The sequence below is a fragment of the Lepidochelys kempii genome, chromosome 2, assembly GCF_965140285.1.
Source record: "Lepidochelys kempii isolate rLepKem1 chromosome 2, rLepKem1.hap1, whole genome shotgun sequence".
Taxonomy (NCBI): Eukaryota; Metazoa; Chordata; order Testudines; family Cheloniidae; genus Lepidochelys; species Lepidochelys kempii.
The window spans coordinates 198311968-198333299 of record NC_136381.1 but is presented as its reverse complement, the minus strand read 5'-3'; the positions used below and the strand labels follow the sequence as shown (position 1 = coordinate 198333299).

The following is a 21332-nucleotide window of genomic DNA, read 5'->3' as shown; positions in this document are numbered from 1 at the left end:
CTGAGAGGTCCAGAAAGCTTTGAATATTAAGAGTTTGAAAGCTTTGGTAGTTCTGGATTGTGAGCATGAGTAAGACTACTCTGAGGATAGCATCTTTAAAGAAAAGAAGAATTGTCTAGACTCCTAAAGAAAAAAGACAGACCAGCTCCTCAAAAGATTTGAGAGAAGGGTAACTGGAAAAAATAAAAATCAAAGAGCTTTGGTGTAAATGTGGTGAACAGGCATTAACTCAATTAAGAATGAGCCTCCTAATATCAGTCCTTTAGGTGAGCAGCAGACTGGCCTACAGTGCACCACAGAGCTGAATGAAAGACTGTAGAATACATCCTATAAGAGCCTTATTAATCTGAAAATATCTATATGGACTGGTGGGGAAGAAAGATGGTTCCGCAGCAGACCAACCAATCCAGTGATACCAACAAAGGGAAAAATAAATGAATCAAATGCTTGGATGTATAAAACTTTACATTCTGCATCTGTGACAGGGAGAGAAGGAAGACAAAGTTATAGGAGGGGAAGGCCATATAATATTTTATTATTTTTCTCTTGGAAGAAATTGGCAAGATTCTGTGGGGGGAGAAAAGAGGAGCAGGGGAGGGGAGAGTTTGAGGAGTGAGTCTAAGATTGTGAAAAGGCAACCAGAATTTTTGGAGTGGGGCTGAATTAAATTGGAGAATTAGAGTTGTTTAGTAGGGAAGATAAGAAACCTGAAGGAGGAGAACACGAATGTGTAGTGGAAGAAGCCAGTCCCCTCATGGGATTTCTGCCAGAGATACTCGACAGCATGAGAAGCTTATCTACTCTCCTCCTCTAATCCTTCCCCTTGCCCAGTGACCTCATTCCTTTCCTGATATGACTCACACTCACTCATCTCCTTCCTTACTCTTCTCCTTAACCTCTCTCTCTTCTCTCGCTCTTTCCCCTCAATACAAGCATGCTTCAGTCCTTCCTACCTTGAAAAACCCATCCTAGACCCCAGCTTGTCTCTCCCACCACTTCCCCATCTCCATTTCATCTCTAAACTCTGTTTGCAATTACAGTCTGGAGTTCCACTCCTCCAATTCCATTATAGACCCTCTCCCAATCCAGCTTCCACCTCTTGCACTCCACTGAAACCATTCTGATCAAAGACCTCCTTCTAGCCAAATGCCAGAACCATTACTCCATCTTCATCCTCCTTGACCTTTCAGCCACCTTCAACAGTAGCCCATGCTCTTCTTGAAATCTTGTCCTCACCTGGCTTCTGTGGCTGTCCTCTCCTGGTTTTCCTCCTACCTCTCTAATCACTCCTTTTCCTCATCCCCCATTTAACTTCCTGTGGGAGTTTCACAGGGCTCTGTCCTTGGTCCCTTTTCTTCTCCCTCTACATCATATCTCTGGATAATCTCATCCACAGACACATATTCAACTACCATCTGTAGGCTTATGACTCAGATCTGTCTCCTTCTACCCAAACTAAAATTACAGCCTGTATGATGTCTCCTCATGGACATCTAGCTGTCAGCTCAAACTCAACGTGGCTAAAACAGAGCTCAATCTTCTCCCCCAAACCCTTCCCATTATATCCCTCTCAACCACTGTGGACATCATCATCATAATACCAGTCACTGAGGCCAGTAACTTGGACATCATCTTCAACTGACCCCCATCTAGGTCTTCACATCCAGGCTACATCTAAATCTTGCAGATTCTTTTGCATGACTTCTCGAAGATGTGGCATTTCCTATCCATGCACACATCTTTACTCTCTTCATCTTAGTTACTACATCATCATTTTCTCCAGCCTTGAAAAATGCAATCTTAACCCACTTGTATCCATTTAAAACAATGTTGGCCCATCACTTTGACCATGTCACCCTTCTCTTTGCAACTCTCCATTGGCTCCCCTGCTTTTCTATTGCATCAAACATAAGCTACTTGTCTTCAATTTTAAAGCCCTTCATGGTCAACATGTCATCTCATTCAGTATTGACAGGGAGACATCAGCCAAAGACAACTTCTATCATCCACTTGTTAAATTTTCAAACAAGCACCTGTGTTCTTTTTCCCCAGATAGCACCTCACATCTGGGAGGAGCTCCCTACAAACACCTGCAAAGCTACCTCATTACCCTCCTTCAAATCTCTCCTTCAAATTCTCCTTTGAAGCCATGCCTACAATAAACTTGACAATAGTCAGGTTGCTGTTATACTGAGCCTACTGCCTATCACACTGACCGATATTGGTCTCCTTGTTTCCTTATACTCCCTCTTCTATCTGTCAGTCTCCATGTTTTGTCTCGTCTTATACTTAGATTGCATCTTTTTATTCTGTGTTTGTATAGCGCCTAGCACAATGAAGTCCTAGCTGATATGATAATGGTGGTGGTAAACAACAACAAAATATATTTTAGCTGTTTGCCTGGGAACTGCAGATAAGATCGGAGGAGAAAAAGAGGAGGAGAGTTTGTGTGTAAGTAATCTCCTCTCCCCTGAGAGATGGTCAACTATTAATTCTCAGGAGTCATCCTTTTACAGAGCATGAAACTTGAAGAGTTACTCCCTAGAGAGAGATAACTCCCTTACAGAGTTGCTGACAAGGGCAGAGGCAGAACAACACAAGAATTTTAAAATGCCTCCCACTAGCAATCTAAATGGAGTGTGCTGTGTTAGCTCCCATTTTTCCTATAAGCAGTCGCTGGGTTTTTATCTCCCTTTGGCTTGACTGAGATTCAGCCAACCAAGGAAGAACCTCCAATAGAATACCGGGAGGAATCACTCAGAATGTAGTTTGTATTAGGTGATTGCTCCTAGGGATGAAAACTAACTCCATATGAGAAAGAGGCTGTTGGCCATCATGGAGCATGCAAGTCCAGTCACAGAGAATTCATGGCTGCATAGAGCCCTAACATTCCAGTATACCATTTCAATGGTTTTATCTCCATTGAAATAAAACTTTTTTTCCACTGAAACTTTAAAATTAGACACAAGTTTTGGTTAGTGAAGACAGGGAGGGATTAAAAAATCAGAAAGCAAAAAACAGGACAAGGTCCTCGGACAACACAAAGCAGTCAGAAAGCCAGTGAATTCATCCTTCTGAGGATCTCTCCACCCCCTCCATCTCCTCAATGGGCAAATCCATGGGGAGTATACAGATGATGCAACACCTCACCCATCAATTCCTAATTCTATCCTTTCTGAGTGCAGGAGATAGGGCCAGCGAAAAGGGACACCTATGAAGATGGGATGGCAGGAAGCCACGCAGAGGCTGTTTTGCTGGGGATGGGACACTAGCTTTAGCGTCTGATTTTCAGATGTACTGAGCACCTGCAGCTCCCAGGCCCTTCTGATACTCAGATCCTTTATGAACACATGCCAATAAAACTTTTCGTAATCTAAATCCCTTTCAGATTAGCATACATATCTCAAGCAAACTGGAAAGGTCTTCTAATTATGAGACAATACTTTTTACATTTTAATTAAAAGGGTTCATAGCAGGTATGACACTCGTTACTGTATAACCTCTTGGTAAAGATCACCAAAAAAAGAAGGTTTTCAGAATCTCAAGTGTCTCTTGAAAGTAAGATGTCAATATATATTCTCCCATATATTTTCAAGGTATAGAAAATACATTCTTAAAACAAACTATTTTCACAGCCAACAGCTGCTAAACACAAACAAAACTGCAGTTAGAAAATGTGTAAGTGGGTAATTATAGCTACCTCAGGTTAGCTCTGGTTACTTTGGCATTCTCAGTATTCATGGCAAGAGCCTTCCATTGTGCAGTTTTGGCCATTTCGTCTGATATGTTTACAACTGAGGGATCAATGCTGAAGAACAAACATACTTTTTGGTTAGTACTCAATACCTTGCAAAGCATTAACTTTGTCACCCATACCGTTCACATCAGTAGTGCCTTCTGTTATCACTTACATAGCCACAAGTGACATTTTAAGTAAAAATCACCCTAATGCAGTTAAACAGAAATTTAGAACACCAAATCCTGGGTGGTCTCCCATGTCGTAGCAGCTTAGGACTGTTTGTATGTAACATAGTAACTTTTGAACACAGCATCCCATCAATTCCAAAAATTCAAGGAATGTTCTAGGCATCAATTGCCAGAACCCTACTGATTTGTGGGAAGAACCAGAAAATCAAAAGGGGGAACATGGGACACACGGAGCCCCTGGCATCTGATTAACACACCCATAGCTTCATGCACCTCTGCAATTCTCTATAGATCAAACAACTGCACCATCTTTAATGCCCTTCTAGCATAACAATCCCATACCTCATCTCCACTCAGCCTCCCAGTGGAGTTTGACATGATGACACCCTGACAGACTTATCTCCCAGACTAATGTTGGGGGGGATAGGGGGAGATATGGGGCACGATGGTGAGCACACAGCCCCTGGCTTGGGGCAGAATGAGGGACCATGGTATGGTTAGGGAAGCACATAGTCCTTAGCATGGGGGAAGGAGAGGCAGATACAGCCCCTGGCATTGGGAAAAGGGGTGCAAAGCCCCTGGCATGGGGGGGTATGGAGAGCACACAGAACCCCTGGCATGGGGAAGACTGGGAGGAGTTGCAGGGAGTCCTTGAAACAGAGGGGGATGGCAGTGTGGCACACAGAGAGGTTGTGGGGTGGAATGCAAAGAACCCCTGCTGTATACAATGAGTCTGGCCTACAGAAGCTCTGAAGTGCGTGACCCCCTCCCACTGTAATATGAATTAGATACTTCATTTTCTCAAATATCTTTTCCTTTAATCTTTCAAAAATCCATTATGGGTTGTTTAGGAATTATAAAACTACGTCGTACTTTTTGTTTTTTTTAATAAAGGCTGACATCTTTCAGAGATCAGAATTGTTCTGACCAGTACCCAGGAAATAATCAGGGAAGAAAGCATAAAGGCACTATTATTCTGAATTTGATAAAAAGAACTGAGGTTCAAGTGACCTATATCATGAAGTATGAAGACCTAAACTGTCAACTTTTCCTGCTGATCCAGCATTTGAAATCGGGTGATATTTGCTAGATTGCCAATAATCTAGATGTTGCTCAAATCTACTTTTTACCTGCCCCACACCCCTGAACAAGTATTTATACAGATAGCACACAGTGTCTCAGTCAAGTCATTTTTGCCACTCTTCCCCCCCTCTTCAATCCCTCCCACAAATGCAGTCCCTTTACAGGAATGATTAGACACTGCCTGATTCTCCACTAACATGCACCTATGGATCTATTCATACCTATGCAAAGTAGGCTTGAAACTCTATCTTATCAGGACAGTAGTATTTCAAATTTTCTTCAGCTATGACTCCACAACATGTAAGACAGTGGGGAATAAGGCTCATTCTCAGCAAGAGAAAAACTGAGATAATTTATCCAAATAGTAAGCATGTTATTTTTAATTGCTCTGGTTCCAGTTAATAATCTGAAAACTATTTTATGTGTGCAAACTTATAATTAAAAAGGTGTAAAAATTATGATCTGCAAAAGACAGTTTTAGACCTCAACTTTATAAATCAAAGCAGCTGGTAAACATATGGCTCAACTAATGCCATTAGTTAACTATACTTAAACGAAACCTAACATTTCATATCATTAGCCATGCATAGTAACACACAAATATTCTATAGACAAGAACTGACCAAAACAGCTTCTTCACCCTGTGAACAGCTGGTCGAAACTGAGTCATCTGATCTGTTCAAGATGGTTATGTAAATGAATTATTAAAATGCAATTATTTAAAAAAAAAAAAAAAGGGGACACACAAGCCCCTATATCATAAAAGGCAAGATTTGCTTCAATTCTTTCCCATTCCCCAAGCCCTCCCCAGCTACCTATCTGAGTCACAAGCTTAAATGTAAATTTGTTCACTCAAATATGTCAATTATGTTTATTTAATTAAAGCAAAAAATATAAATACTGCAAGTAATACAAAGCGATTTAAAAAACCCAAATTTCAAAAAGCAGTAAGTTGTATCATACCTGTATTTTAGGGCCTTTACAGGAATCTGTAAGAGATTTCCTCCTTCATATGGAAGATGTACAGTTTCACTGTCCACTGTCTGAAGCATTCGCTCTGCTTCCTGCAGGTCACATGCATGACATAAAATTACTCAAGAAGCAGAAAGAACAATTAGCCCAAGCCAAGGAGATTGAGTATTACACATTTTCATCAATTCAGTAGGAAAAATTACCCATTTACCTTTGAATATTGTGGTGGCAGGGGGAACTTCCCCGAGATAGTTTTCTCTCCCTCCCCTCGGCTAAATAATGTTTAAGGTAAATAAGAACCTCTAATGATGTATTTAAAAGGTTTGTTAGGGAACTGGCGATGAGAGGGTTAGTTTATCTGAAATTTTAATGGGGAAAATTATACAGGCAAAATTATTGGTAAATAAGTATCTATTATTCAGTTTTAACTACAGCCCTGTCACATGCAGTGGATGAAATCCTAGCCCTAATGAAGTCAACGGAGTTCTGTCATTAACTTCACTGGGGACAGGGTGTCACCTTATTTCTTTAGAGACTGGTGAAAATCCCAACACAACCAGTATGTCATGGTAGACATTGCTTCTGATGCTAAATTTGAAAAATCCACTGAACCACAGTTAGGTATCAAATTCCATACCATTAATATTTTTATAGTTGTCCTATTCTTTCCCTGAATCCTAACAGAGATTCTGGCAGTAACTCCTAAGGCAGAGAATTCCAAAGGTTAATTACCTTAGATATAAAAACCTAATGTTTATTTAATGTAAACTACTTTTTTTTTTTTTTTTTAAATTTCATGCCAATTACATTGCCTTCTAAATACTAGGGTATTTGCTTAGGTTTTCTGTAGCAGTTTCCTCTCGCAATTTTCAACTCACTTTTGGCCTTTTATACACTTACCTCTTTTGCCTTTTTCTTTTTATCATCTTCTTTCTTCTTCTTACTTTCTGGCATAAGGTCATCCAGCCAACTAAGCTCTCGTTTGGTGAAACATAAGTCCATGAGCTTACGAATGAAAACTAATGCTAGCACCTTTCAGGAAATAAGAAGAATCCTTTAGAATATATTTATATGAATGTCAGAAAAATAAAAATATGTATATGCTAATACGTTATCAGCTTCTTAAACCAAGGACAGAATATTTTTTCTACTCATACAAAGGTTATCACATCATAACTTCAAACAAATAGATCTGACTCACTACTAAAAGAACAGATGGACCATTGAGATAACTACCACAAAACATAAATTTTTACCAAGTCTACAGCTTTTCAATTAAATCTGATGTTTATTTTAAAGAAAAGAAAGAAATCATAACTGGCTTCCAAAAAGGAGGATTTTTACTATAACCTTTTTTCAGTCAGCAAATAAACCTTGAAGAGATACATTAATCCACAGACCCTTTTGGAAAATGAATAGATTCCCAAAGATGCTGGGAAAGAACTTACCATCATAGGGAAAACAACAGCAGCTGCAGAGGCTTTAATCACCCATAAAAGAACTAGACAGGTGAGCTGAACAACTGTGAAGACGTGGACCTTCCAGAGTGGCACATAACGGAGGTAGATCAAATCAGGTTGATGTTTGGCAGGCATTCCAAACAATTTTATACGGTCAAAAAACTATATATTGAGAAGAAAGTCATCCTCAGTTAATGATTTTATCCGCGTAGAAGTGGACAGGATAATTAAAGACACTGGGAATATTAAAAATAAGATTCCTTCATTTTACAGCCGATATATGAAATGCATTAATGTAGTGTATATTTGATTTAAGTCACTACTTGTTTTGTATTTTAGAAAATGGGTGTCAATATTTAAGGATTTCATATTGTTCAACAAGTGCCCAGTGAAAGAACACATGCCAGAATTTAAGTGTCCCAGAAATAAGAGCAATTATCCAGACATAATGCTCAGTACCCGTTTCTACATCCTAATCTGACAATACATTGTACCTTTACTTACATTTCAATAAAACGACATTTTAAAGTTTCCATTTCATTTGATGTAAAGCAACTGATTTCAGATCATATTTGCAATTTTACCCTGAGCACGTGGTATGTTTCTATTCATAGAAAGGATATTCCAGGCAAAGACAATTTAAATTTAATAGGTTTTTTAGTAGCCTTATCAAGTACAAAATGTTTTCTAAAAAAAGCCATCAGCTTGTTTAATAAAAATGGAACTTGCCTGGATGCCCCTTAGTGAAGATACTCCCATGTAAAGAAAGACACCATACAAAACTGGCATTGGAATAAACTAGGGGGGGAAAAACAAAGTTAAAAGTTTGCACTTATAAAATTACATAGTAAAATATGGCAGTCCAGGTTAATGGAAGGTGCTTAAAGGAAGGGATCTAATTTTTCCTTTTCTTTTTTTTTCAGTGTTAGGTTGACATATGTAGAGTCCGAAGTCCCTTATTTAACCAGAGAATAAATACAGAACATGGCAGCAACAAGGAAGAGGGCAGTTTTGCCACTGTGCTTCAACCATGTTCGAAAGGGACTGCCTCTAGGATTAAGAAAAGTCTGCATGTCCAATCAATCCTTGGCCTGTCTGACACTGCAACCTGAGTGCCAGTTAGTACCAAATAATTTGGTTTATATAATACAGACAGCCATCTGCTAAGAAATGGATTGAGACCACCAGTTTATTTCACATAATATGCTATCATATGATATTTGCTTTTCGGTCACTAATCCAGCTAACACAAGTGAAATGAAAGGTCTCTAAAATCTCCTGAACTATCCATTCCTCAAATTCTGCAACGCCATATTTTGCTCTGATAAAGGATTGCTTTAAAGCTTACAAAAGTCAATGGGAATCTTTCCATTGACTTAATGGGCCTTGGATCAGGTCTTTATAACCCATATATTCTAATGAAGAGTATTTTATAGGATATAGGTCAAGGTTGACTTTCCCTTCCAGTTGACTATACTGAAAAGTTCTAAATGCTTTGAAGACAACCAGGATATACATGTGCATCTTACAACTAATCTTGAACACAGGCCTTTACTGAAACTTGACAGAGAGACAGAATCATGAACCGTGCCCAAGCCATGTTCATTACATATGGTGGGGTGGCTCACAGTGAGGACATTTTCCTATTAAATAGGCATACTAAGAAATTTCATTGGGGTTGAACAACAACTACATTTAATCAGGTACGAAGAAATAAAATACGTGCTTTTCATCAATATATTGAACAACAGCACAACAGCTTACAGCCAAGCATAACGGGGAGAGGGGGTAGTTGGAAGCAAAAGGGAAAGGCAATAGCCATTTAAATTAAAAAGAAAATTAGATGGAGTATTGCACAAGGAGTAGACATTCATTATTAGTTTCCAGCTGCCTTTGGCTCCATGGAAACTGAACAACTGAGTTTCATAAAAATCAAGCATTAAACGTTTAGAATTTGTGAAATGTGAAAGAAACAATATAGGTCAGATACCAATCTTCTGCATCTTTACTTCTCTACAATACTCTGTTAAGAGTATTAGAGGATCAGTTTTTGAATGTTTCCATTGATAGTGCCTTAGTGACCTCTTGGTGGCTTTCCCATTATTAGATTGCTTTGTTTGGATATTTCCTACAATCTAATCAAAACTTCTTCTTTAAGATCATTGTTTACTGTAACACCCATGGTCAACCTCTAATACTTTAAAGCCATATGAATAGGGTTGGTCAGAAAACAAGAATTCTGTTTCATGAAAAATGTTGAGGTTTTGACATGTTCAAAAAAATTTGTGGAAAAAAACAGACGCCCTCACACACACCAGTAGTTAGGGAGCTCACCTGGGATGTGGGAGACTCAGGTTCAAGTCCCTTCTCTGCCTGATTCAGGGTCTCCCATATTCCAAGCAAGTTTCCTATACACCAAGCTATTACCTAGTCTGTGGGGAGGTCTCTTTCTCGCTCGCATTTTCATCAAAACTGATAGATTTCAGGGAAAAGTTTTGGTTTCAATGAAAAATTCCTGGCCATCTCTATCTCTGTAAGCACTGAAAGAATAATTTAGAGATAATGCAGATGTGAACTGAGGCCCTAATATAACCTGCAGAACCTTTATTATGCATAGCAATGCATAGAACAGAGAGGATTGAGGTTGATGCTCCAATACCAAAGTGAGTTGCAAGACTGCTAAATAGACAAAACACAATATTGTGTGAATAGTGAGAACACAGTATATGTAAGTAACTGAGACAAACATGAAATACCACAATGCCATTTTTATAGAATCATTTCCTTGAGAAGTGTACATTTAATCTTTCTCCTATTCTATATTATTGCCACTCAAGCAGGTGTACAGAGCTATCGTATCTTTCCTCTTCCTTCACTCCCTTAGCTCAGGGGTGGGCAAACTTTTTGGCCTGAGGGCCACATCGGGGTTGCGAAACAGTACGGAGGACTGGGTAGGGAAGGCTGTGCCTCTGCAAACAGCCTGGCCCCCGCCCCCTATCCGCCCCCTCCCACTTCCCGCCCCCTGACTGCCCCCCTCAGAACCCCTGACCCATCCAACCCCCCCCCCCACTCCTTGTCCCCTGACGGCTCCCTTCTGGGACCCCTGTCCCTAACTGTCCCCCCGGGACCCCCACCCCCTATCCAACCCCCCCGCTCCCTTCTCCCCGGTCTCCTGACCACCCCCTCCCATCCAACCGCCCTCTCTCTGCCCCCCAGGACCTCCTGCCCCTTATCCAACACCGCTGCCCCCTTACCATGCCAGCAGCAGGACAAGCTTATTGGAAAGCCTGGGAGGTGGGCGGGTGCAAGCCATGCTGCCCACACAGTGGCATAACTGCAGGGCAGGGGGACAGCGGGGGAGGGGCGAGGGTCTAGCCTCCCTGGCCAGGAGTTCAGGGGCCAGGCAGGACGGTCCCACGGGCCGGATGTGGCCCATGGGCTGTAGTTTGCCCACCTCTGCCTTAGATGCATTAGAGTACAGACCTGCCACAAGTTAACCCTGAGCCCGGAAAACTGTAAAATAACTAGTCAGAAAAGAGTCTTAAGTAATCAAGCATTTGAGATAAGGAACGAGTGTTTATCATAACCTCTATCTTCTCAGATGTCTTTTACTCTCATCTATGCCATCATTTCTATTAACTCTAAAATGACAACTGTAAAATGAAAGTGGATTTCTTTTAATTCGTATATTAAACTTGCTTATATTATCCAATAGTAAATAATGATATTAAAATATAAAACATGCTATGTTTTAGAACAACCATTATCTCTTACCTTCAAAACAGAGGTCATGAACACAGAAAGGCCCATCAGAACAAATATCATTAACCCTGTCACGCGCTGCTCCCGGATTCCCAAGAACTTAGGTTGCTCTCCTGGGGCAGAGCATTCAGATTCTACTTTTAGGCTATTGACGTGACTTATAGACAGGACAGTTGCAGCCACAAACCAAGGCAAGCCCATTATTGAACATATCCCCAGCATAACACCAACCATGAGCAGATCAAGATGATAGCCACAGCCTTTCTGTAAAGTCAAGTAAAGAAATGAGTTACCTGCAAAAAGATTTGCAGTACATAAAAGATTTATACACTAAATGACTAAAAAAAATTCTCTAGATAGATTTCTAGAATGCTCACCACACTAGTAGCCATGTGTTTTGTTACTAGATATGAACAGGTCATTTAAGTAGCTGCAATTTAGTTTTATGTTTCAAAGACCTACACTATTTACGGTTATGTAGCCTATTTAGAGAACACTGAACAAGTTTCTTTTGCAATAAGTTGTCTTACATGCTTACAATTGAGTTCAGAATATATTCGAAAAATGAAAAAAAGCTAACTATTACCTTCAACTTATGCTCCTTTCTGTTTATGATTACTGCTGTGATTTGCTGGTCCATGAAAATGAGAATGGTACAGAGTAATGCAGGAAAAGCAGCTACCAGTAGTGTCCACCAAGGATTACCTCCAAGAGGATCTATGAGCCATCCCCTGTCTTTTTGAGTGGGCTGGAAAACAAATTTGAGTAATAGGAATGAAAGTCTATAACTGTAAATGCCTGCTATAATAAACAGGTCAAACTCAGTTTAGACTAAATACTTTTTTTAAAAATGCCTTTTAAAAGAATCATATTCAAGTTTTTAAACTAATGAAAATGTCTTGGAGTGAAGTTAGATTATGTTATGTTTGTTCTCATGCTGTCACTTGGACAGCATAGAGGTCACCAACATCATGTTCTGTCCTGAGTCTGGGTGTTACAGGATAGGATGCATGTGAGCGACAGGCATCTGTTGATGCTGACCAGCCATGTTTTAGGTCTTCTGGGGGCCTTTTTGATCCTTCTTTATTTATGGAAAGTCTAAGATTTTTCCCATAAAGAAGCTGGTATGCTTCGGAGCAGATGACCATACCATTTTAGAGCGTTGGGCGACAGTTTGAGGTAGTGGGACATGTTTAGTTAGAAAAATGGATCTCTTCATTCAACTTGAATTTGTCCATTTGAGAGTTTCAATCTTTTGTACATGCTTCATCTGAATGATATCCAACTTCTTTTCAATTTTGACACCGAGAGGTCATGTTTCAATCCCACAGGTCAAAATACTGGCCACCAAAGCATTATAAATCCTCAGTTTGTCTCTCTACTTATCAGCATATTGAGTTTATGAAGAACATTCTTGATCAGGTGCCCCTTTACTGACTATGCTTTTGCAGTTTGGGCGTCAAGTTGTTTCTTGATGCTTCCAATGTTATCAACGACAGAGCAGACCTAGATGAAATCATCATCAATCTCAATTGGGGTGATTACCCACTTAAGATGCTAAAGCCTGCAGGATGATCAAAACTGCCAATTGTAAGAGGTTTGGTTCTACCCCAATTAATTTTCAGGCCAACTTTTGCTGCTGAGCTTTCACGGATTTAGGTGCCACAAGTAGCTCATCCATTGATTTGATAACTAGCGCTACGTCCTCAGCAAAACTGGCGTAGGCGAGGGTCTTACCAAGGGCTTATGCCTAAAACGCATTTAGTTGGTGGACTGAAGGAGTGGTGCAATTAGCTGCTAGGTGTGCATTATTATAACATTAAGTCATATGAGGGTGTGGTTTACGTGAAAAAAATTTAGCAAGACAAAACAAACATAATCCTTTCCATTTTCCTTGGCTTCTACACAGCTCTCCTGAACAAGGGTTCATGCTACTCTGTGAGATGGAATAGCAAGGATCTCCAGGAACTTCCTTTATCAGATGAAAATTAGACCCAGAACAGAAAATGCCAAGAAATTAAAAACATATCAATCCAGAAAAAAAATTAGCATGGAAAAAACACGCATATTACAGTGTATTTCTTTGCAAACACAAAAAAAGTCAATTTCTTTTTCCATATTTAAAAGCAATTTTTTCATTTTTCCACTGTTCAACTATCCATGAAATTGCAGATCATTTAAACCTTTTTAAATGGACAAGGTTTTTGTTTCTTACTTCAAATTTCTCAGGAACATGTAATTTAGCAGAAGGAACTCCAACAAGCCAGTCAATCAGAACCATGATCACTATGGTCAGAAATACAGCGAAGTCACTGATTGTAGAGCGCACCTAGAAGGGAAAAAAGGTATCTTAAAATACAAGCTATTTTCACTGCTATATTTAATGCCTGTCAAAATGGATAATTTTTGCAACTTTAAATTAGTTCAATTTTTTAAATGATCGAACAGATCAGATTTAGCCCACAATTCCTGGCACTATCTTCTGTCATACTTTATCTGTAAATTAAAGTGACCTGTGACCATAACCCTATTGTCTTATTGCCCACCCTATTAATGGAGGATAAAATATTATCTTAAATCCTAGCCTCGAAGAAGTGATCTGTTGGAGGAAACAAATTCCTTTAAAGGCCTTTGGAAATGATTGGGTTCCATTAGCCTTAAAAGAAGGACCAGACCATTAAAACAGGTCCCTCAGCCCAACAAGATGCATGTGCCTCTACCTCAAAATATAAAATACAATGGCCATCCCATAGCAAAAGTCATAGAATCATAGACAAAGGTCAAAAGGGACTATTATGATCGTCTAGTCTGACCTCCTGCACAACACAGACCACGGAATCTCACCCACCAACTCCTGTAACAAACCCCTAGCTTACATCTGAGCTACTGAAGTCCTCAAATCGTGGTTTAAAGACTTCAAGGTGCAGAGAATCCTCCAGCAAGTGACCCATGCCCCACGCTGCAGAGTCTAATTTCTATGCTTAAACTTCCAATCCCATCCTAAACACTACATACCTGGTATAGCTGCATTCCATATATGATAAGGTATGATTTCACTATGAAACAATAGCCATGATGCTTTTCTGCAAGATGCCTGCACAAATAGTGATGACTTTTTCAACTTGCAAAACATTGTAGAGGCTACCCCACAGGACGCCTCCCCATATAACAGAGCTGTAGCACCAGCCAGCCAACAGTGCTATTGACTAATCTCACGGATCTCCTCTCACTTGGGAGTTGGCTGGCTGCTCATCCCTTCCTTTCTAATATCTTGTTTTTACACTGTCACTCTTATTTCCAAGAGCACACTTTAGAATTTACAGTTTTACTGAGATCTGGATGTTTATACTTCAGCTAATTTGGGTTATACTGTAGGACAGTTTCAAGGTGTGGAAGATGGACTGGTAAAAGTTAATGTGCATATGTGGGTATGGGTTTAAATTTCACAAGCATCTTCCCCACTTTCTTTTGGCTAAAAGGAATTATCTTCTGGCACTTGATCCAAGCAGCAAGGATTAGATCAGCCCCCTAACAGAGGCTGAGTGAAGGGATGTTGCTCCCAACACTCTTGTGTTTGGCGATATACTTTTTCCCCCCAGGTTAGGTATCAACCCATCATCCTGTGCCAATGGATGTGACAAACCGTGTGGATGTCTAATCACTTTGTGAGATCTGACTATATCCCAATGTGGATTTGGGGGCCTCCTTAGGTCTGTGAATGTTTAAGTTACTCATTTTTGTGAATACAGTAAAGAATTTAAGAAAATGACAGTTCAGTTATCATAATTTCAAGAACTTTTAACCATTTCCAGTACCTCTGTCTCAGTGTCTATATTTTTAGTTTTAACTCCTAAATTTACAGCATTATCAGCCAATTATCAATCAATCACTTATTTCTGTCTCACCGGGAGAATGATAGCAGCAAACTAATATTCTCAATACCGTGTTCTGAACCTTTGGAAACACATTAAGTAAAAGCAAAACTGGAGTGAATTACATCATTGTATGCAAGAAGGAAAGGCTGTCATTTCAAAGCAAAATAGCAGTGAACCCTAATTACCTTAGTAGGGAAATAACGTTTGGTCTTAAACTGCTTGAGAAAAGAGGAGAGGAAAAATGTTGTAAAGAATAATATCACGGACCAAAACAGAACATCTGGAATATATGGGCCATGATGACCGCAAGCTGATCCAAGAAACACACCATGAAACTTTTTGCATTCCTACAAACAAAAACAACAAAAAACAAGTTACACTCTTTAAAATAAAGGTCATTCAAAGGAGCATTATAACTTGAGGCCTCCCCCTTAAACTCACCAAAACAAAAAATTTGCACTGAAAAGGGCAATCAGTTTTTATTTTTTAAAGCGCAAAGTCTATACTGAAGCTTTCTACATAGACTAATTACCCCAAGACTTAAGGGAGGTAGGGACCATGCATCAAATGCTCTCAGCATATGCTCCTAAAGTTGGAGAAGTTTGGAAGCAAATCTTAAATTGTTAATTTTGTTTCTATCCTAGACCAAAGGTGTCTAGGGAGGATCAAGGGAGAAATTTCAGAGTTTGTTGCTTACGTAGTAGAAAACCAGACAAACATTCTGATACTACCGTTTAGGACTGTGGATAATACCTAAAAAAATTTTTTTCACTTGTATTTACTTTTGGTCCTAGCATAGAGTATTACAATTGAAGACTTATCTTTACATCTCCCTCACTCCCGAACCAAAAAATGATCCTCAAATGTACTTTATACAATTTTCAGACTCTAATTTAGCAAAGCACTTAAGTACATGCTTAACTTTACACATGTACTTAAGTCCACTGAAGTCAATGAATTTTAAGCACATACACAAATCTTTTGCTGAATTGAGGCCTCATATCTTATTAAAAATGAATGTTTCTATGATAATATATTAATACAGCAAAACAATTACCAATTAATATCAAAATAATCACCAAGCCTCTGAAAGAACTTGGCCCTACCTGTCAAATACAGAAGCATGCATAGATAAATGTTTAAGATTTAGATCAAGCCCTTACTGTGAAATTGAAAATTATTGGCATGGATCATAACACAAAAAAGAAGGCATCCACCTACTCAAAAGGGAGAAAATATTCTTTCATCTTTTCAATTCTCCCCTAGTGTTCTAAAAGTGTTCTGCATATACAGAATTCTAAAGAAGCTGATCCAGATTCAACTGGGGGGATGAAACAAGATGAAAAATAAGTAACCCCATGTTTTAATTTTTGAGTTACTCACAGAAACTGTGAGGTTAGTCCATGTTACAGTATCCACAGATGTATTGGTCTTCAGCCACATCTGTAAAGTTTCATTGCTAGGGTTCTGAGGCTCAGAACACACACATCTGAAAAGTAAAATTAAGTATCAGTAAAGAGCTTTTCATTCTAGTTTCAGTTTGCTTTTGAACTTTTAAACTCTTAACACAATGTTGCAATTTTAAGCTATTTACATTTGTAAAAAGTTAAAGTGGCTACAATAACTTCGATCCCAAACTACTACATAAAGATGACAGAGTACAAGGCTCCTCATTATGTGCAGTGAAATACATGAGATAAGAAAGTGGCTTTATTAAAAAGAACTATTAGAAATATTTTCTGAAGAGTTCCAGGAAAAAGTGTTCCATACATTTTCCTCTCAAATTCTAACACATTAAATTCTTTCAAAATTGCATAAAGCAAAGGTCTCTCTCCAGAAACAGGTAGCAGGTACTTATAAAAAAAATTCCTTATAAAAGGGACATAAACTTGAGGGGGGGAAATCACATTTATTTCTAGAACTTGGTGCCTACTATAATGAATATAACTGAACAGTTGACAAAAAACAACTGTTTTTCTTATCTGGTTTATACTGTACATTTGACAGACTTTGGGTAGAGTCAGTTTCACTTTTGAACCTGTTCAGTTATTAAGTTTCACCATTGTTGAAAAGATCCTTATAAACATTAAGTAGGGAGCAGAAAAACCCCAAAACAATTTTTAAAAAAGTAAGACATCACAGGGCACTCAATCTGAACAGAAAATTATCTTAAAACATTCAGGCTAACAGCATCCCTTTAACAGAATTAAAAAATCTGAGGTTATGAACCTGAATTTTATGCTTGAATTGCACTTCACATTAGCAAATTTGTTTGCAAGTGAAATGCATTTTGGGATACTGGCACTCCACAAAAGAACCTGCTCATGTAGCTATTGTGGGTTTTAATGGGTGGCCAGAGAAATAAAGACAAGTTATTTCAAATAACCAGAGACAGGCAAGAAGATAGTTGAACTATTTGCTAGGCTTAGAGAAACGGTTTTCCAATGAACCCGAGCCTGAAAATCAAACATAACAAGTAAAACTAAAAAATATATACATCTTGTGACTGCATCTAAAGATAGAAGGTGAATAAAAAAAATCTGAAGGTACAAAATTTCCATCCTTATTGTATAAATTTAGTCTATATCATTATTTACATTATTGAAAACTTTTTACAGTACTAACTATTTCAGTTGACAAAACTCTTTTCTCATATATGTACATATATTATTTTAAAGTTTTAAGAATTACTACACCATATCAGGTGTACAGCAAAACAAATTGATTTTACATAGCAAAACAAACCGATCTTCAGCTAGTGGAGATTTACGTCAGCGTAACTATTCAGACTGGTATAACACAGCAGGACTTGGCCCAACATGTTTAAACATTTAGTAGAGATTATATGAAATTTATACCATACCTACCATGCTTTCTCTTATATGTACCTGACATTGGGCTATCTATATGCAAAGCTGCAATTTTATGACTATGTAATAAAAACATTCAAGATGCAAAAATTCAAGCATTCAAATTATTAGGCTTTTTTTTTTAAAAAGAATTCTTGAAAGCATATTATTATATATGTTCATTTAAACTTCCATTTATACATTCAGAAATTTTACTAATGGACTGTAAGGTGTTCCATTAGTATTATCCTGGTGTAAAAAAATGTAAAAAACCTGACACTTACGAATATGAAGTCAATTTATCCAGGTCATTGTGCATATTGAAGGCATAAAGTTCTCCCAAATGAAAAAGCTTTTCCAATGCTTCATAGATAAATATGATGCAAATGAGTGCTGCAAAAGCTTCCTCAGTAAATCGAGTGATGTAACACACAAGGCTGCTTGCGTCAGTTGCTACTAATACTATGCATAAAAATGAAGTCCACAGACCAATGCTGGTTCGCAGGGAAAGATAGGAAAGCCCATAGTCCCTGTTTGAAAAAGAAAATACAGGTGTTCAGTAAAATTTTAAGGCTACCTGAAACAGTAAACCATTCAACCTTGTAAAAAAAAAGGTAAGGCACAAATTTTTGTCCCTGTACTTGTACTCTCTTGTGCCTTGCTTATCCTGACGTGAGGGCAGCCTTTGTTTGAGGCAGAAACATCTGGGACTCTACTTCTTTCCTCATCCTGAGGGCTGGAGCTGTTACTATGGAGAGAGGGTGCTGGGATCCAATGAGCAGTTACGTAGGTAGGGGGCGTATGAACCCACTCTCCACCTAAAGGGTGTGGGGTATACTTTAAGGCTGTCTACCTTTTCAGCCTCAGGGTTCCCTGTCAGGGTCAAAGTCACTATTGCAGTTTAGGCAGAAAGGTGTGGTAATTCTTTGCTTTGTCTGACCTTTTCTGGCACAGGACTGGAATCCTGGTTTCCTTGCTGAAATCAACCAGTGCCTCACATCCAAGTGGCACAGAGTTTCTTTATATACTCCAAGTCCTGTTTTCTCCTCTAGCTGCAGCATGCTAGGGCCAGCGGTCTCTACATGCTGGAATTTAACAGCTAAATGTCAAGACTAAGATCTAAAGTCTTAAGTATGCTTTCTTAATTTGCTGGTTGGGAGGAACCACAATCCACATATCTGAACTATTCTAGAAGATCAAAGAGAAAACGAATACTGACAAACACTATGGCTGAAAGTGAATGATAACTTATACAGATACACCATCAAGGAAATATATAAAAAAAACACAATAAAAGACTTCCACAAGGAAATGTTGATCCTCCTTTTTTCTTTCATCTGTGTAAGATTGTTACAATTTTTAAACATAAAAGTAGTTTTAAAACATTATATTTATAAGTCTGATATAGATTATGTATCAAATTATTTATAATTCCAAAAGCAAGATTTAATCTATTTAAATTTGTAACTAGAGATTGGATAGAAACAGTATCTGGATCTAGATAAAATTCAAGGCAAGGGTACAAGGTTTAGATTTGTGGCCAAATCAAGACTAGGGTTCAACTGACATTTGACATTGCCAAGATCTTGCAGGCTATTCTTGCAAAATCATGGTCACCAGAGCGAAAGGCAGATATCTTCTGGCTTTTGATCCAACCCCAACACAAAGTCACAAAACCAGGTTTGCATCTGAGAATTAAAATGCAGCCCAACTAAAATGTAAAGTCGGGTTTTAGTCCATGCCGACTTGCAGATTTCCACTTTCAGTATTACAAATCTATCAGGAAGTCTGAGTTATCCTTAAGTTCAGAAAACGTATCAAGTCAATGTAAATATTACTTACTTGCAGAATTTAAATAATATTTTTTCAAATACTAGAACTGGTCCAGTGCTCCCCAGTATCGTAAGAGGTTGCCCAGCAAACAGAGAATAGGCAATCCCAGTTAATGAGGCTCCAAAGAGAGATTCTATTGCACTCTGTTTGGAGGGAAAAAAATTGCTGTGACACATTGCCTTTATGGTTAACATTTATCACCATGTTTTCACACTTATGATTTTATAAACCACCATCTTAGAAATAAAGTTAGGAATGAAAACAGTAAAACCAATATTGATATTGATGCTTTATACACATAAGTAACTTAACACAGCACTGAAATAACAGTACCATGGTCAAAAGATTTGGAATGCCTCACTCTTGAACAACTGTAAAGCTATCCATACCCATAAGAACAAGTTATTAATTCTGAAGGCTAAGGAGGAAAGCACACACCAACAATTTTAACAAACACAAGGTCTACCAAATGTGGTTAAAGAAAAAGAAAAACTGTCTTTCTCTGGAAGAAAGAAGATATTGCAGCATATCTGTATGAAAACTTGATACAGTGTGCTGTATCAAACCTGCACCAGGCAACCAAGCATTACAAAAGAAAAAATGTGAATGGGTGTTACTGAACAATAATGAAAAGGAGTACTTGTAGCTCACGAAAGCTCATGCTCAAATAAATTGGTTAGTCTCTAAGGTGCCACAAGTACTCCTTTTCTTTTTGCGAATACAGACTAACACGGCTGTTCCTCTGAAACCTGAACAATAATGGTTTACATATACATGACAATGAAAAGATGGAGTAGTAAGCCAGCATCCCACCTGGTAATGCATTTCTCTTTGTTAGGGTAAACTATTTATTTGTTTTTGTCCTAGAATTACATGCTTTACTAAAACACTTTCCTCTTAAAATAAATAAATAAAATGTTATAAACCACTACAAGAGAGAAAAAGCAGAGCTTTGGACCTAAAACACTGTTTAAGTTTTAAAAAATTACCTAAGCCAGTTAAAAAATAAAATATGAAAAGACATGAGTTTGACAAGAACATTCTTGACTTGCAATTTTTAAAAAAATGCTCTTCTGTAATTATTCATGCCCGAGAAAGCTAAAACTAAGCAAACATGATTTAAGCCCTAATTCAATAAGGCACTTAAACCTGGGCTGTGAATTGCTGAATTGGGGCAATAAAAGGAGTTTTGCATGCTACACATAAAAAGATGATGTATTAATTTCGCCTGTTGTTCAAGTGTTAACCTCAAACTAGTATTTTAGTTCAATCAATGCATTAACTTTGGGCTCTGAATCAGGATGGTGGCAGGGACAGGGAGTACTGTGAAGGTGACATTCTCTGGGAATGTGAGGGAGGGGTTTGAACACAAACTTTGTACCTTACAAAGTCAGCTACTGTGCTTCAACATACGTGCACAGTAACTAATTTATTATATTCATTGATGCACACCAAAGTATCTGAAGGCAGGAACAAGCCCGCAAATAGTCCCAGACAGCTAAAAAAAAGAAGGTATTTAAAATCAAATCTTAAAAAGGAACACATTTTCAAAGTTATGCATAAGAGGTACA

The 21332-nt window shown here is 38.4% G+C and overlaps 1 protein-coding gene across 8 annotated transcripts in view; it reads right to left on the bottom strand.

Moving 5' to 3' along the window:
- The window catches only part of SLC4A7 (solute carrier family 4 member 7), a 160772-nt gene that overhangs the window by 4929 nt on the left and 134511 nt on the right, over positions 1-21332 (bottom strand). For 5 of the 8 annotated variants that reach the window (XM_073333411.2, XM_073333416.2, XM_073333420.2 and 2 more), the window contains 12 exons: positions 19771-19904; positions 18213-18458; positions 16463-16568; positions 15265-15426; positions 13420-13533; positions 11791-11952; positions 11217-11468; positions 8172-8240; positions 7431-7604; positions 6883-7014; positions 5974-6074; positions 3701-3808 (listed from right to left, as the gene is read on the bottom strand). In XM_073333411.2, coding sequence (XP_073189512.1) covers positions 3701-3808; positions 5974-6074; positions 6883-7014; positions 7431-7604; positions 8172-8240; positions 11217-11468; positions 11791-11952; positions 13420-13533; positions 15265-15426; positions 16463-16568; positions 18213-18458; positions 19771-19904 — 1760 coding nt within the window. Of the gene's footprint in view, positions 1-3700; positions 3809-5633; positions 5686-5973; positions 6075-6193; positions 6341-6882; positions 7015-7430; positions 7605-8171; positions 8241-11216; positions 11469-11790; positions 11953-13419; positions 13534-15264; positions 15427-16462; positions 16569-18212; positions 18459-19770; positions 19905-21332 lie in introns of those variants that run through there. The other 3 variants (XM_073333418.2, XM_073333419.2, XM_073333422.2) reach the window with 3 other exon arrangements.